This window comes from Mobula hypostoma, chromosome 12, assembly GCF_963921235.1.
Source record: "Mobula hypostoma chromosome 12, sMobHyp1.1, whole genome shotgun sequence".
NCBI classification, from domain to species: domain Eukaryota; kingdom Metazoa; phylum Chordata; class Chondrichthyes; order Myliobatiformes; family Myliobatidae; genus Mobula; species Mobula hypostoma.
The window spans coordinates 110,338,968-110,355,045 of record NC_086108.1 but is presented as its reverse complement, the minus strand read 5'-3'; the positions used below and the strand labels follow the sequence as shown (position 1 = coordinate 110,355,045).

General features: G+C 41.6%; 1 protein-coding gene across 2 annotated transcripts in view; it reads right to left on the bottom strand.

Annotated features, from left to right (window-relative positions):
* The window catches only part of prkacba (protein kinase, cAMP-dependent, catalytic, beta a), a 228,937-nt gene that overhangs the window by 46,801 nt on the left and 166,058 nt on the right, over window positions 1–16,078 (bottom strand). For both annotated transcript variants that reach the window (XM_063064778.1, XM_063064776.1), the window contains exon 3: window positions 3,570–3,698. In XM_063064778.1, coding sequence (XP_062920848.1) covers window positions 3,570–3,698 — 129 coding nt within the window. The remainder of the gene's footprint in view (window positions 1–3,569; window positions 3,699–16,078) is intronic.

Here is a 16,078-nt window from a genome sequence, read left to right as displayed (position 1 = left end):
GATCTACAACTGATCTTAACTAGTTACGTCACCTTCTGGTATGGAGCAGTAACTGCACAGAATCAGAAAAGGTTGAAGGACATTGTAAACTCAACTAGCTCCATCATAAGCATTCACCTCCACAGCACTGAGGACACCTTTAGAAAGCGATGCCTCAAAAGGCAGTATCCACCATTAAGGATCCCCCGTCACAGAACATGCCCTCTTCTGATTGCTATCATCAGGGAGGAGGTACACGCACCAAAAGACACACTCGACATTTCGGGAATAGCTTTTTCCCCTTCGCCATCAGCCTTCTCAATGGACAATGAATCCATAAGTACTACCTCACTATTTTCCCTCCTTTTTGTAGCACAACTTTTTTTTATATAAACTTCTACTGTAATTTATAGGCTTTTAAAATTAATGTGAATTGCAATGTACTGCAGCAGTGAAACAACAAATATGCCAGTGATATTAGGTCTGATTCTGATGACAGCCAATGCTCAAATACCAATTAAAACTCTGGTTCTCCATTCTTGAACTTGCTTTCAGCTTTCCAGTTCTAGGCTGCAGGCGTCTGGAAGTGGGTTAGGTTAGTCAGTCGCAATCTATGCCTTTAAGGTGTTTAGAAATATAGAAACTCAAGCCTTTTTGATATGGAAAATGAAGGGTATAATATTTTTTCATTATTTATTCTTGGATAACTGTTTCATGTCTTTTGAACAGTTGTCTAATAAATATAATTTGCCCAGATCCCATTTTTTTTAGATATTTACAAATTAGAAACTTCAAAAATACTATGCTACCTACCTTTCCGACTTCATATCCAACTGATATCATGGAAAAATTTTTAGGTTTAAATCCTTATCAGAAACAACAGCAACTATTTATGACATGATTATGAAAATACAGCATGTATATCTGATAAAATTAAGAATGAATGGGAAAGGAAACTTCAACTTCACTTACCTATAGAGAAGTGGGAGAAAATTTTTCAATTAGTTAACTTTTCCTCTATATATGCTAAACATACGTTGATACAATTTTAAGGTAGTGCATAGGGCCCATATGTCTAAACATAAACTAGCTCGTTTTCCCTCTCATATGTCCTGTTTGTGACAGATGTCATTCAGAGGTAGCTTCTTTGACTCATATGTTCTGGTCTTGCCCTCTTTTGAAAAAATTTTGGACAGACATCTTTGATATTATTTCAACAGTTTTGCGTACTGATTTACAACCTCATCCTATTACCGCAATTTTTGGTTTACCAATGATGGAACATAGTTATTTATCATTTTCAGCTTGTCAGATATTTGCATTTGTTACGTTAATGGCTAGAAGATCCATTTTATTGAATTGGAAAGAGATCAATCCCCCTACATTTCAATGGTTTTCCCAAACTATATCTTGTTTAAATTTAGAAAAAAATCAGAGGTGTCACTTTGATGTAGCTTAACCTTACCTGAATCCTTTTTATTAACCTAAAATATACAGACAGAGGAGCGGAGTTAATGACATTAATGATTGTATTCGATGTAATATAATAGCCCAGCTTTGTTTAGTTTTGTTTAGTTCAGTTTTTGGTTCAGTTTAGTTTAGTTTTTTTTTATTTTGTTTTTTTTCTTGATATTTTTTCATTTTTCTTTTTATCATGTTTAATTATATTAAGAGTTTGGGAGGCCTAATATACTTATATTATCTGTAGTTTTTACTTGCATATGTCAATTACCAATAATGTAATCCCAATCTCTTTGTATTTGTATTGTTGCTATGTTTATGAATTTGAAAATTAATAAAAAGATTAAAAAAGAAAGAAATATAGAAACATAGACCTATAGCACAATACAGGCCCTTCGGCCCACAAAGTTGTGGCAAACATGTCCCTACCTTAGAAATTACTAGACTTCCCCATAGCCCTCTATTTTTCTAAGCTCTATGTACCTATTCAAAAGTCTCTTAAAAGACCACATTGTATCCGCCTCCACCACTGTTGCCGGCAGCCCATTCCACATACTCACCACTCTCTGAGTAAAAACTTACCCCAGACATCAACTCTGTACCTATTCCCCAGCACCTTAAACCTGTGTCCTCTTGTGGCAACCACTTCAGCCCTGGGAAAAAGCCTCTGACTATGCACATGATCAATGCCTCTCATCATCTTATACACCTCTATCAGGTCACCGCTCATCCTCTGTTGCTCCAAGGAGAAAAGGCCGAGTTCACTCAACCTGTTTTCCTAAGGCATGCTCCCCAATCCAGGCAACATCCTTGTAAATTTTCTCTGCACCCTTTCTATGGTTTCCACATCCTTCCTGTAGTGAGGTGACCAGAACAGAGCACAGTGGGGTCTGATCAGGGTCCTATATAGCTGCAACATTACCTCTAGGAACCCAAATTCAATTCCACGATTGATGAAGGCCAATACATCGTATGCCTTCTTAACCACAGAGTCAACCTGCGCAGCTGCTTTGAACATCCTATGGACTCGGACCCCAAGATCCCTCTGATCCTCCACACTGCCAAGAGTCTTACCATTAATACTATATTCTGCGATCATATTTGACCATATTTGCAATCATGTTTGTGCCAGTCTTTGACACATCTGGTGTGGTAGGCAGCCCTGCTAACATTGTCAGGTGAATTCCAATATTTGGAGACCCAGACATTCTTAATGCTATTTATTCTCAAAGCAAGATTTATTTGAAAATAAAATAATCAAATGGTATGCATTACCAAGTGGTATAAAATTGCTCAGTTTCATAGCTTGTGGTTTGATACAGTTAAACTATGTGCTCACTGCAGTCTCAAAACATTAGACTTTAGAAGGAAAAGGTCTTTGAAGTTGTGCTGCACTTCTGATGTTATCTTAAGATGACCTTTTCAGCATCTCTCTGTATTATGTGGAAAAGGCCAAAGCACAAAGTTTACCAAAGACACTTCTGTATTTGTAAGCATTGCTTCTCTCTGTGAAGATTAAACGAGATTTGTGCACATCTTTCCAGACAGCACCCCGCATTTAGTAATTAGGACAAATCATAGCAACATTTTGTCAAACCTCCCAAGAGGACCACAACCTTGTCATAGGGTTTGAAGGCTTGTGTGCCTCAATGACCTGGAGAATCATGCTGGCTGGAAGCCAGAGCTTTATGCTTCTCCTCTCGGTAGGATCACCCATGCCAAACAGGTCAAAAGGTAGAGGCCAGACTAAGAATGATCCACCGGTCCTCCATGTTCAGAGGTTCAGCTCAGGGCTAACAACCCTGCTGAGTCAAACAAAGCTGTTATGGAAACAGCAATGAAGAATCCTCTATATCTGAGTGTGAAGGTATACGTGAGTCTCTACCCGGGACTTATATGGCTGACAGCAGTGAAAACTGAGAAGAAGCTACTGACATGATGAAGGAAACCCTGAACACCACCAACATCAAGGTTGGAGGACCTTCATTGCTGCTTTAAATGCTAATATTGTATATAGCAATAAGGAATCTACAAGATCCTATTGAAAATATTTTAGTACAGTGATAGCAAGAGTCAATGACAAACAAAAAAAACCCTCTTGGCTACTTCACATAAAGAGACATACTTACTTTTTGTTTATCAAGTATCTTCATGGCATAGTACTGTTCTGTGCCTTTGTGTTTCACCAACATAACTCTTCCAAAAGAACCCGTTCCAAGTGTTTTTTGCCTTTCAAAATCATCTAGGCCTGCAGTATTCTGAAAAATATAGATATTGTTTTTTTTAGTTTTTTTCGATATCCAGAAATATTTCACTGGTGTGCCTTCTCCTTAATTTTCCCAAACACCTTGTGTCCATGAAGTGACTTTTCTGGAGTTGCTTCTTTCAGAGGGTATAGTACTCAAATATGAAACTCACCTCAAGGAAGGGGACTTACTTAATAGATTTTGCAAGTTATACAAGCAAACGTAGTCATTCTGAAGGACCACAATAAAATATTTCAGCATACAATTTAAAAGATTTCCAACAGAAACTGAATAATTTCTGCCACGGAATCTAGACATGTGAAGCCAATTTTAGCAACCCCATTAACACCTTGGCAAATTATCTGCAATTTGTGAGAAATTACTGTAATTATTAGCAAATGATACTCCCCTCTCCCCTTTTAGGTACATCAGCATCATGGACCCAGCCATAATACACACTGATATGAACTGATTTCCCTACCATGTCTCTGCCAACCATCGTGCCTATTTATACTATTCCCCAACACCCACCCCCAATTAATTCCACATCCCTCTATGTCCTGCTCTGTCAAGGAACTGTCCAAGCACCTCTTAGCTGTTGTTAAGCAGCTCTCTTAACTGGAGTCCTGATGAAAGGTCTCAGCCAGAAATGTCATCATTTCAAGGGTCATTGTCATCACGTGCTTAATCCCTCTTCCAAAGATGATGCCTGATCTGCTGAGTTCCTCCAGCACGTTCTGTGTGTTGCTCTGTATTTCCAGCATCTGCAGAATCTTTTGTTTATTTTTAACTGTTGTTACTGTTCCTGCTTCCTCTAGCAGCTCATTTCAGCTATCAATTACACGTGAAGAATTTACCTCTTTTAAATCACTTAGCTCAGAAAAGAGCCAGTAATATCATGAAGGATCCCAATTAACCTGCTCATGGACTGTTTGTTCCACTCCCATCAGGAAGGAGGCTATGTAGCATCCACACCAGGAACACCAGACTTACTTTCCCCAAGCAATAAGGCTGATCAACACTTCCACCCACTATCCCAACTCTCCATACCCCCAACCATCAGTATCCTGTCAATCACCTTATGCATTTTATGTATAGATGCTCCTGTGCCTAGCATTGCTATATGGATATAGGTATGTATATAAGCTGCCTTATGTGTATATACTTACTGTACTTTTAAAATTTATTATGTTCTTTACCTTATTGTTGTTTTTGTGCTGTATTGGATCTAGTTGATAGGAGTAATGCACAGACACAGCAGAAGTGTTCTCGCACAGGTCCGGTGAAGAACTTTAAAAACCCAGTCTCAAGAAAAGAAGCATACCGCTTAGCGGAACGGTCATCGTGGGGGTAGTCTGAGTCCGAGTAGTAAGGTTTCAGCGAGAATAGGCAGAGGCAAGGTAAACAGGTAAGTTCACTCCTTATTTCTTATTTTCTGAATTAACTGTTAGGTGAATAGGGGATATGTCTGTAGAGTCAGTGTTCTGTTCTGGGTGTCAGATATGGGATTTCAGGTAGTACTTTATTTTGAGTACTGTTGGGGGGGGACCTGTGAGTAGCAACAGTGGCCATGCCCCTAGCACTGACTGTGTCTACCCCTGCGGCTCAGAAGGGCAGCAGTAACAGGGGACTCTATAGTTAGGGGGACAGTTAGGCCATTCTGTGGATGCGTAAAGGAAACACAGATAGCAGTTCCCCTCCTAGGTATCAGAGTCCGCTGTCTTTCTGACCGTGTCCATGATATCCTGAAAAGGGAGAGTAAGCAGCCAGAAGTCATGGTACATATTGGTCCCAACGACATAGGCAGAAAAAGGGAGGAGGTCCTGAAAACAGAATACAGGGAGTTAGAAAGGAAGCTGAGAAGGTGATGGGTTTTTAGAGCAGGGTGTGTTTTGAGCCTGCTTGAGGAAAAGGCTATCTTAGATTGGGTGTTGTGTAATAACCCAGGTCTTATTAGGGAACCTAATGCAAAGGAACCCTTAGGAGGCAGTGATCATAATATGATTGAATACAAACTGAAATTTGAGAGGGAGTAGCATAAGTCACATGTATCAGTATCACAATGGAATAAAGGAAATTACAGAGGCATGAGAGAGGAACTAGCCCAGGTGGATTGGGGATGATACTGGCAGGGATGATGGCAGACCAGAGATGGCTGAAATTTCTGTGAATAGTTCAGAAAGCGCAGGATGGCTATGTCCCAGAGAAGTAGTTCTCAAATTGCAGGGCTAAGCAACCGTGGCTGACAAGGGAAGTGAAGGACTGTATAAAAGCCAAGGAAAGGGCATATAAGGAAACAAAAGTGAATGGGAAGTTGTTAAAATCTGGAAAAACAAACACCCTTTGTCTTATACCCCAAAGCCAACATTGTCTTTATGTCCTCGTTGTCCACGGGAATGGTACCGGAGGACTGGAGGGAGGTGAATGTTGTCCCCTTGTTCAAAAAAGGTAGTAGGGATAGTCCGGGTAATTATAGACCAGTGAGCCTTACGTCTGTGGTGGGAAAGCTGTTGGAAAAGATTCTTAGAGATAGGATCTATGGGCATTTAGAGAATCATGGTCTGATCAGAGACAGTCAGCATGGCTTTGTGAAGGGCAGGTAGTTTCTAACAAGCCTGATAAGAGTTCTTTGAGGAGGTGACCAGGCATATAGATGAGGGTAGTGCAGTGGATGTGATCTACATGGATATTAGTAAGGCATTTGACAAGGTTCCACATGGGAGGCTTATTCAGAAAGTCAGAAGGCATGGGATCCAGCGAAGTTTGGCCAGGTGGATTCAGAATTGGCTTGCCTGCAGAAGGCAGAGGGTCGTGGTGGAGGGAGTACATTCAGATTGGAGGATTGTGACTAGTGGTGTCCTACAAGGATCTATTCTGGGACCTCTACTTTTTGTGATTTTTATTAACGACCTGGATATGGGGGTAGAGGGGCGGGGTTGGCAAGTTTGCAGACGACACAAAGGTTGGTGGTGTTGTAGATAGAGTAGAGGATTGTCAAAGATTGCAGAGAGACATTGATAGGATGCAGAAGTGGGCTGAGAAGTGGCAGATGGAGTTCAACTCAGAGAAGTGTGAGGTGGTACACCTTGGAAGGACAAACTCCAAGGCAGAGTACAAAGTAAATGACAGGATACTTGGTAGTGTGGAGCAGCAGAGGGATCTGGGGGTACATGTCCACAGATCCCTGAAAGTTGCCTCACAGGTAGATAGGGTAGTTAAGAAAGCTTATGGGGTGTTAGCTTTTAAATGTCGAGGGATAGAGTTTAAGAGTCGTGAGGTAATGATGCAGCTCTATAAAACTCTGGTTAGGCCACACTTGAAGTACTGTGTCCAGTTCTGGTCACCTCACTATAGGAAGGATGTGGAAACATTGGAAAGGGTACAGAGGAGATTTACCAGGATGCTGCCTGGTTTAGAGAGTACGGATTATGATCAAAGATTAAGGGAGCTAGGGCTTTACTCTTTGGAGAGAAGGAGGATGAGAGGAGACATGATAGAGGTGTACAAGATAATAAGAGGAATAGATAGAGTGGATAGCCAGCACCTCTTCCCCAGGGCACCACTGCTCAATACAAGAGGACATGGCTTTAAGGTAAGGGGTGGGAAGTTCAAGGGGGATAGTAGAGGAAGGTTTTTTACTCAGAGAGTGGTTGGTGCGTGGAATGCACTGCCTGAGTCAGTGGTGGAGGCAGATACACTCGTGAAGTTTAAGAGACTACTAGACAGGTATATGGAGGAATTTAAGGTGGGGGGTTATACGGGAGGCAGGGTTTGAGGGTCGGCACAACATTGTGGACCGAAGGGCCTGTAATGTGCTGTACTATTCTATGTTCTATATGTGAGAACAAGATGACCCTATACTGACCCCTGTTGGTCACAGGCATCCAATCTGGAAAACAAACACTCTTTGTCTTGTACCCCCAAAGCCAACATTGCCTGAAAATTGCCAGCTCATCCAGGATTGAATGTGGTGGGACATTCCAGAGCAGCCTACTATGCATGACCTTGTCAAAGTCCGTGTAGACAATGTCTACCATCTGCCCTATCCTCTTGGTCACCTTTTCAAAAAAAACTGACCAAATTTCTAAAATGGAAAATCAGTCCTTAACTAGACTTAGTTAAATTTAGTCAATTCTCTAGGACATAATCAGGCCAGCAAGGTAGCATACTGGTTAGCATAATATTTATTACCCATTTCCTATAGAGGGTGAGTCTAAGACCAGAGGGCACAGCCACAGAATAGAGGGTCATCCATTTAGAACGGAGATGAGGAGGAATTTCTTTAGCCAGGGGGTGGTGAATGTGTGCAGTTCATTGCCACAGCTGCAGAGGCCAAGTCATTTGGTATATTTGTAAGTGGAAGTTGATAGGTTCTTGATTAGTCAGAGCATCAAAGGTTATGGGGAAAAGGCAGGAGAATGGGATTGAGAGGGACAACAAATCAGTCATGATGGAATGGCAGAGTACCTCGATAGGCTAAATGGCCTAATTTTGCTCCTATGTCTTATGGTCCTACTACAGAGCCAGCAATCTAGGTTCAATTCCTGCTGCTGTCTGTAAGGAGTTTGTACGTTCTCCCTATGACAACCTGGGTTTCTTCTCGGTGCTCTGCCTTTCTCCCACATTCCAAAGACGTACCAGATGATAAGTTAATTGGTCATATGGGTGTGATTTGGCAGTTGGGGGCTTATTGGGTCAGAGGGGCCTATTACTGTGCTGTATCAATAAATAAATCAATAAATACAGTCATGTTCTGGTCACAGAAAGACCTTGTCATTCCAAATACAAGTAAACCCCATCTCTTAGAATCCCTTCCAATAACTTTCCCACCATTGATCAGAGCTACTCTGCAAGATCCTTAAGCAGATATAGATTAATGCTCAGTAACGGAGGTGACCTTTGGAATCAATGCACATGGAACCTGAATGGGCAACATACTGGTTTAAAAATCTTAAAATGGGATTTAAATACAGAATCCAAAAAGGAATGGAGTTCATTCTGATCTGCTGTGCAAGCAGGCTGCCAGCTCACTTATACCTCGTATAAATTATGGTTGTGTTGGTTGTTGACATAAATGACAGATTTCCCTGAATAGTTCGATGTACCTGTGAAAAAAATAAAGCTAATCTTGAACCCTATACAAAAGCAAATTTGGAAAAGCACTTTCAAGTTGACATTCAATGTAAAAAGCAACTGTATTTTATCATTGAGTAATAAATGAAATTTTTAAAAGAAATATTCATTGTTCATACTAAGCTCCAGCTGTAAAGTGGCTTTTATCAAACACATAGATGTTAGGAGGTTAATTGTACTTGGGCAGTGTGGGCTCACTGGGCTGGAAGGGCCTGTTACCCTACTAATTAAAGGAGAAAAATAAACGTTCAAGGACAAAAGGGGACATAAAGTTTCAAAAAAGTAATTATCAGCTGCAAATGGATGGTCAGTTGATGGCTTAGATAGAGTGGACGTGGAAGTGGACTTCCTACAGTGGGTGAGTCTACGACTGCAGTGCACAGCCTGAGAATAGAGATGAGAAGGAATTTCTTTAGCCAGAGTGGTAACGAATCTGTGGAATTCATGGCCACAGTCATCTATGGAGGCCAAGTTATTGGGTATCGGGTATATTTAAAGCAGAGGTTGATAGGTTCTTAATTAGTAAGGGGGTGTCAAAGGTTACAGGGAGAAGGCAGGATAGTGGGTTTGAGAGAAATATATCAGCCATGATGGAATAAGTAGAGCAGACTCAATGGGCCAAATGGCCTAATTCTGCTCCGGTGTTTTATGGTTTTAATGCTTAATAATGAATTCTTTGCATACCTTTTCATCAGACAATGGAAATGTTTAAAGCAATAATCAACTGGTCTAATACTGGAAACCAGCTGTTGAATCAATTATATCAAATTACAGGCCTACAGTTAAATCCATTCATTTAGACCACAGTCTCAGAATGGAGTACAATTCAACTCCCTAACTTAAAAGTTACAGTCCAATAGATGAAGCCCACTCAAGTTTAGATACCAGAATGCGCGCTGATCTCAAACCATGATCTAGATATAAATGGAAAATAACTGCCAAGTTTGTGCTTCTAATTATCAGATCATCTTACATGGTCAGGCATGTAAGGGCACCAATTAATGCTAACACTTGGTTAGGCTTTGATCTTGTCTCCACCTAAAACATGATTTATCTTAACTCTTACTGTGCAGGCTTATTTAAAAATGGCCACTTCAGTAAAGCAACCATGCAACAACTGGCACTTAGGAACAACTGCCTTGAAATAGGTGGCCAACTTCTGCACGTAGAACATAACAACACAGTACAGGCTCTTCAGCCCATGATGTCGTGCCGACCCTTTAGCTTACTCCAAGATCAATCCAACACTTCCCTCCCACATAACCTTCCATGTACCTATCTAAGAGTCTCTTAAACGTCCCTCATGTATTTGCCTCTACCACCATCCCTGGCAGCACATCCTATGCACTCATCACTCTGTGTAAAAAAATCTACCTCTGACATCTCCCACCCCCCATACTTTCCTCCAATCACCTTAAAATTATGCCCTGTCGCATTAGCTATTTCCATCATGGGAAAAAGGAAAAAGTCTCTGGCTGCCCACTCACTCTATTACCCTGTGTAAAAATAATCTACCTCTGACATCCTCCTTATACTTTCCGCCATACATCTTAAAACTATGCCCCTTATATTTAAGGGAGGTAGCAAATAAGTTTCACATATTGGAAGGTTTAAGAAATATGATGCTAATATTTGCAGCTTGTGCTTGTAAAAATCAGTTACATATGACTAAATGCTAGTAAAATATATTGGCAACCTGCTTGCTGAACTTTAGTCTAATTCTGTTGTCTCTCTCTAGTGTAATTCATATTTTATAAGTAATACCCAGTTACATGAAATAGAGGGGTAAAAATATATAGAAACCTAACCAAGTTGAATGGAAAAGTCTACAGAAAGTGGATGCAGCCCAGTCCATCACGGGTGAAGCCCTCCCCAACATGGAGTGCTATCACAGGATAGCAGTATCCATCAAGGACCCAACCCAAGCAACACACACAAAATGCTGGAGGAACTCAGCAGGCCAGGCTGCATCTATGGAAAAGAGTACAGTCGATGTTTTAGGCCGAGGCCCTTCAGCAGGACTAGCGAAAAAACGATGAGGAGTAGAGTTGAAAGGTGGGGGGAGGGGAGGGAAAAACACAAGGTGATAATTGAAACTGGGAGGAGGAGGGGTGAAGTAAAGAGCTGGGAAGATGATTGGGGAAAGAGGTACAGGGTCGGGGAAAGAGGTAAATCTAATAGGAGAGGACAAGACGACATGAAAGAAGGAAAAGGGTGGAAGAGCACCACAGGGAGGCAATGGGCAGGCAAGGAGATAAGGTGAGAGAAATCCATGGGTTTATAATAGACATCAGTCGATAAGCTGTCTTCAGAGACAGAGACAGTGAGATCGGGAAATGGGAGGGAGGTATCAGAAATAGACCAGGTTAATTTGAGGGCAGGGTGAAAGTTGGAGGCAAAGTGGATGAAGTCCACCGGTGCATTCGATGTAGTGTAGAAGAAGTGGGGGGCAGCCACCAGTGTAGGATTGGAACATAGACTGCTCCACACAGCTGACAAGAAGGCCGGCATAGCTAGGAGCCAGGCGAGTGCCCATGCATGGTTTGAAGGAACCAAATAAAAAGTGGGAGGAGCCAAGGGAGAAATTATTAAGAATGAGGACAAGGTCCGCCTACAGAGGAGAGCGGTGGTGGAGGGGAACCGATTGGGTCTGGTGTCCAGAAAAAAACAGAGAGCTTTGAGGCCTTCCTGGTGGGGGACGGAGGTGTATAGGGACTGGACGTCCATGGTAAAAGTAAGATAATGGGGGCCTGGGAACTTGAAATAATTGAAAAGATCCAGAACATGTTAAGTGTCATAGATCTAAGTAGGAAAGGACTGAATTGGTTGGGGGGGGGGTGGAATAAAATAGAGTCGAGGTTTGCAGATATCAGTGGGGCAGGAACAAGCTGAGACAATGGGTCTACCTTGCCAAGTGGGTTTGTGGACCTTGAGTAGGAGGTAGAGACAGGAGGTGCGGGTAGCAGGAAATATAGGTTGGTGGCAGTGGATGGGAGATCACCAGAGCTAATAAGGTCAGAGATGGTGAGCATCCAGGCCATGCTCTCTTCTCACTGCTGCCATCAGGAAGGACTCAGGTCTCACACAACCAGGTTCAGGAACAGTTATTACTGTTAATCATCAGGCTCCTGAACCAGAGGGGGTAACTTCCCCCAACCCAATACTGAACTTTTCCCACAATCTATAGACTCACTTTCAAGGACTCTTCACCTCAGGTTCTTGATATTTAATGCTCATTTATTAATTATTTGTTTTTGTTTTCTTTGTATTTACTGTGAATGCCAACAAGAGAATGAATCTCAGGGTTGCATATGGTGACATATATGTATTCTGATAGTAAATTTTCTTTGAACAATGAAGTCACCCAACACAAATTCCAAAACACATTAGGAGCACAAGCAGGTCAGAGGGCACGTCAATCCTTGTACCAGTGCCATGATATCCCAGTTGTTATACTCAGTGTCTCTGCCTATGACAGCAAGAAAACTAATGATGTCCTGATGAAGCATTTTGGCCCAAAACATTGATTGTTTATTGCTTTCCATAGATGTTGCCTGACCTGCTGAGTTTCTCCAGCATTTTGAATGTGCTACTCCAGATTTCCAGCATCTGCGGAATTTCGTGTTTAAAAAAGCTGAATGCTTTCTTCACTACACTGCCCGTCTGTGTTGTCATTTGAGAAGCAATGGACCTGCACCCCAAGCTCCCTTTGTGCATCAGCATTTCAAAGATCCCTGCAATGTACGGTCAAGGTCAAAGTAAATTTATTATCACAAATGCATACATGTCACCATATACTAACCTTGAGATTCGTTTTCTTGCAGGCATATAGAGGAAAATAAAGAAATACAATAGAATTTATGAAAAATTATACAGACACTGACAAACAACCAACGACAAACTGTGCAAATAAAAAACAATAAAACAAGAGTTGTAGAATTCTTGAAAGTGAACCTGTAGGTTGTGGAATCAGTTGTATATCAATATGTATACATTAGATTTATATACATCTGGCCAGTACTGGACAACTCAAAATGCATTACCTCACCCTTACCCAGTTTAAATTCCATTTGACACTGCTCCACCCAACTATATGTCTCTATCTGTATCATTGGGTAACCATCCTCAACTTGTGTTGTCAGCAAACAACAGACATTCTCATCCACATCACTTGCATATGACAAACAAAGGTCCCCAGAACCACCTCTGCGGTACACACTGGTTACAAATGTTGACCTACTACTAGCCTAGATATCTTGGACCTCCATATGCCTTAACTTTCTGGACAGTGTGGGATCTGGTCAAAAACCTTGAAGTCCATGCATACCCTACCTTCTTTCCATCAAGGGCTGGTACAGTAGTGTTGCACTTAACAGTGGCAGCAATCAAGGTTCAGATTCTGCTTTTGTCTGTAAGGGGTTTGTATGTTCTCCCCATGACCACTTGTTTCCTCTGGGTGCTCTAGTTTCTTCCCGCATTTCAAAGACATAGGGGTAAGAGTTACTAAGTTGAGGACTTGGCAATGTTGACACCGGAAGCTTGGTGACACTTGTGAGCTGCCCTCAGCACATCTTCAAAATGTGTTGGTCACTGATGCAAACAGCGCATTTCATTGTATGTTTCAACATACATAGAACAAATAAAGCTAATCTTTTAAAATCTTTATTTCTCAATTTAGTGACTTCTCAAAAAACACTAAGATTTGAGAGGTAGGAAGGATTTTCTATAAACAAAATCATTCTGATTCCCTAGGACCAGTCCCAGATTTCCAAGTGATAAATCCTGTCCCTAAGAATTATCTTCCAATAGTTTCTCTGAGATTGATATAAAGTTTACCAGCCTGTAGATTCCTCTTATCCCTACCACTCTTCAATATGGAAACAACATTGTTTACTCCAGTCTGCCAGTGCTAAGGGCAACGTAAAATTCTCCAGCAGAGCATCAGCTAGCTCCTCCTTACTTCCCATAACTGTCCAACATAGATTTCATCAGTTCCTAAGGATTTGTCTAGCTTAATGCTATCAAACACTTCCTGTTGCCTGATGCACACATTTTCCAGACTCTGACTATATACTTTGCCTATGTCTCTCATAACTTTATGCAATCAGCCTTCACTGTTTCAGGAAACAATCCAAATTTGTCCACACTCCCCTTATATCTAAAACTCTAATCTGGACAACATCTTGGTGAACCTCTTCTGCATCCTCTTCAGATCCTCTACATTTTTCCTGGAATGTGGGGACCACAACTGCACACAATGCTCCAAACATGGCCTAACCAAAGTTTTATACAGTTGCAACATGACTTCCTGACTTTTACTTATTTAGAAATACAGCATGGAACAGTCCCTTCAGCCCAGCGAGCCATGCTGTCCAGCAACCAAACTAATTAACCCCAGCCTAATCACAGGACAAATTACAATGGCCAAATAACCTAACTGATGCATCTTAGGTGTGTGGGAGGAAACTGATGTTGCTCACAAGAAAAATGGACATTTTAAAAAATATATTCAATGCCCCTGTGCAGCCTGCCTTCTTTACCACCCTATTTATGTCTGCCTGTGCTACCACCTACCAAAGCCTATGTTTTTCAATACTGTGTATGTCCTAGTCTTTTCAGTCTACTTTCAGTGAGCTATGGGCAAAGCCCAATAAGCTTGGTAGCAAGGTACAATCATGCTTTCAAGGATCCTGTTATCTACTGTATACTCTCCTTGCATTTGACCTCCCAATACTTGTCCATCTGTTTCTCTGCCCACATTTCCAGTTGGTCCCGAGCCTGATGAATCCTTCTGTCACAGTAAAGCAGCATCCATCATCAAGGCCATGTTCTCTCCTCGCAGCTGCCATTGGGAAGGAAGTTCAGGAGCCTCAGAACCCACACCACTAGGTTCATGAACAGATGTTACCCCTCAACCATAAGGCTCTTGAACCAGAGGGATAACTTCACTAACCCTTTCACTGAACTGTTTCCACATCCTGTGGTCTCACTTTAAAGACCTCTTCAGCTCAAGTTCTCAATATTTATTGCTTATTTATTTTTTCTTCTCTCTCTTTTTCATATTTGCAGTTTGTTGTCCTTTGAACATCGGTTGTTTGCCTGTCCAGATAGGTGCAGTCTTTCATTGGGACTATTGTATTTCTTGGATTTATTGTGTATGCCCACAAGAAAACAATATCATGGTTGTATCAAGTGACTTATACATACTCTAATAATAAATTTATTTTGATCATTTCCTTTGACAATTTTCCTCACTATCGACAACTCTGCCAATTTTTGTCATCTGCACACTTACTAATCAACTCAATTATGTTTTTGGGCAAAACATTTACAAACGGTCACAAACAAGAGCAATTCCAGTACTGATCTTTGCAAAATACCACTGGGTCACAGATGTCCAGAAACACTAACACCCCTCCATCATCTATAGCCAATCCAATTGTAAGTCCAATCTACCAAGTCTCTGGATCAACCCGCCATGATGGACCTTATTGAAAGCTTTACTGGAGCCCACGTTTAGAACATCCATTGCTCTATACTCATTGACCTGATAGAGATGTACAAGAAGTATGGATCGAGTGGACAGTTACAGACTTTCTCCCAAGTTGGAAATGACTAATAAAAGGGGGCATTCATTTCTAGAGGAATAGAGTATAGGAACAGGGATGTGATGTTGAGGCTCTATAAGGCACTGGCGAGACCTCACTTGGAGTACTGTGGGCAGTTTTGGTCTCCTTATTTAAGAAAGGATGTGCTGACGTTGGAGAGGGTACAGGGAAGATTCACTAGAATGATTCTGGGAATGAGAAGGTTAACATACGAGGAACATTTGTCTGCTCTTGGACTGTATTCCTTGGAGTTTAGAAGAATGAGGGGGGACCTCGTAGAAACATTTCGAATGTTGAAAGGTATGGACAGAGTGGATGTGGCAAAGTTGTTTCCCATGATGGGGGAGTCTAGTACGAGAGGGCATGACTTAAGGATTGAAGGGCGCCCATTCAGAACAGAGATGCAAAGAAATTTTTTTAGCCAGAGGGTGGTGAATCTATGGAATTTGTTGCCACGGGCAGCAGTGGAGGCCAAGTCATTGGGTGTATTTAAGGCAGAGATTGATAGGTATCTGAGTAGCCAGGGCATCAAAGGTTATGGTGAGAAGGCGGGAGTGGGACTAAATGGGAGAATGGATCAGCTCATGATAAAATGGCGGAGCAGGCTCGATGGGCCGAATGGCCGACTTCTGCTCCTTTGTCTAATGGTCT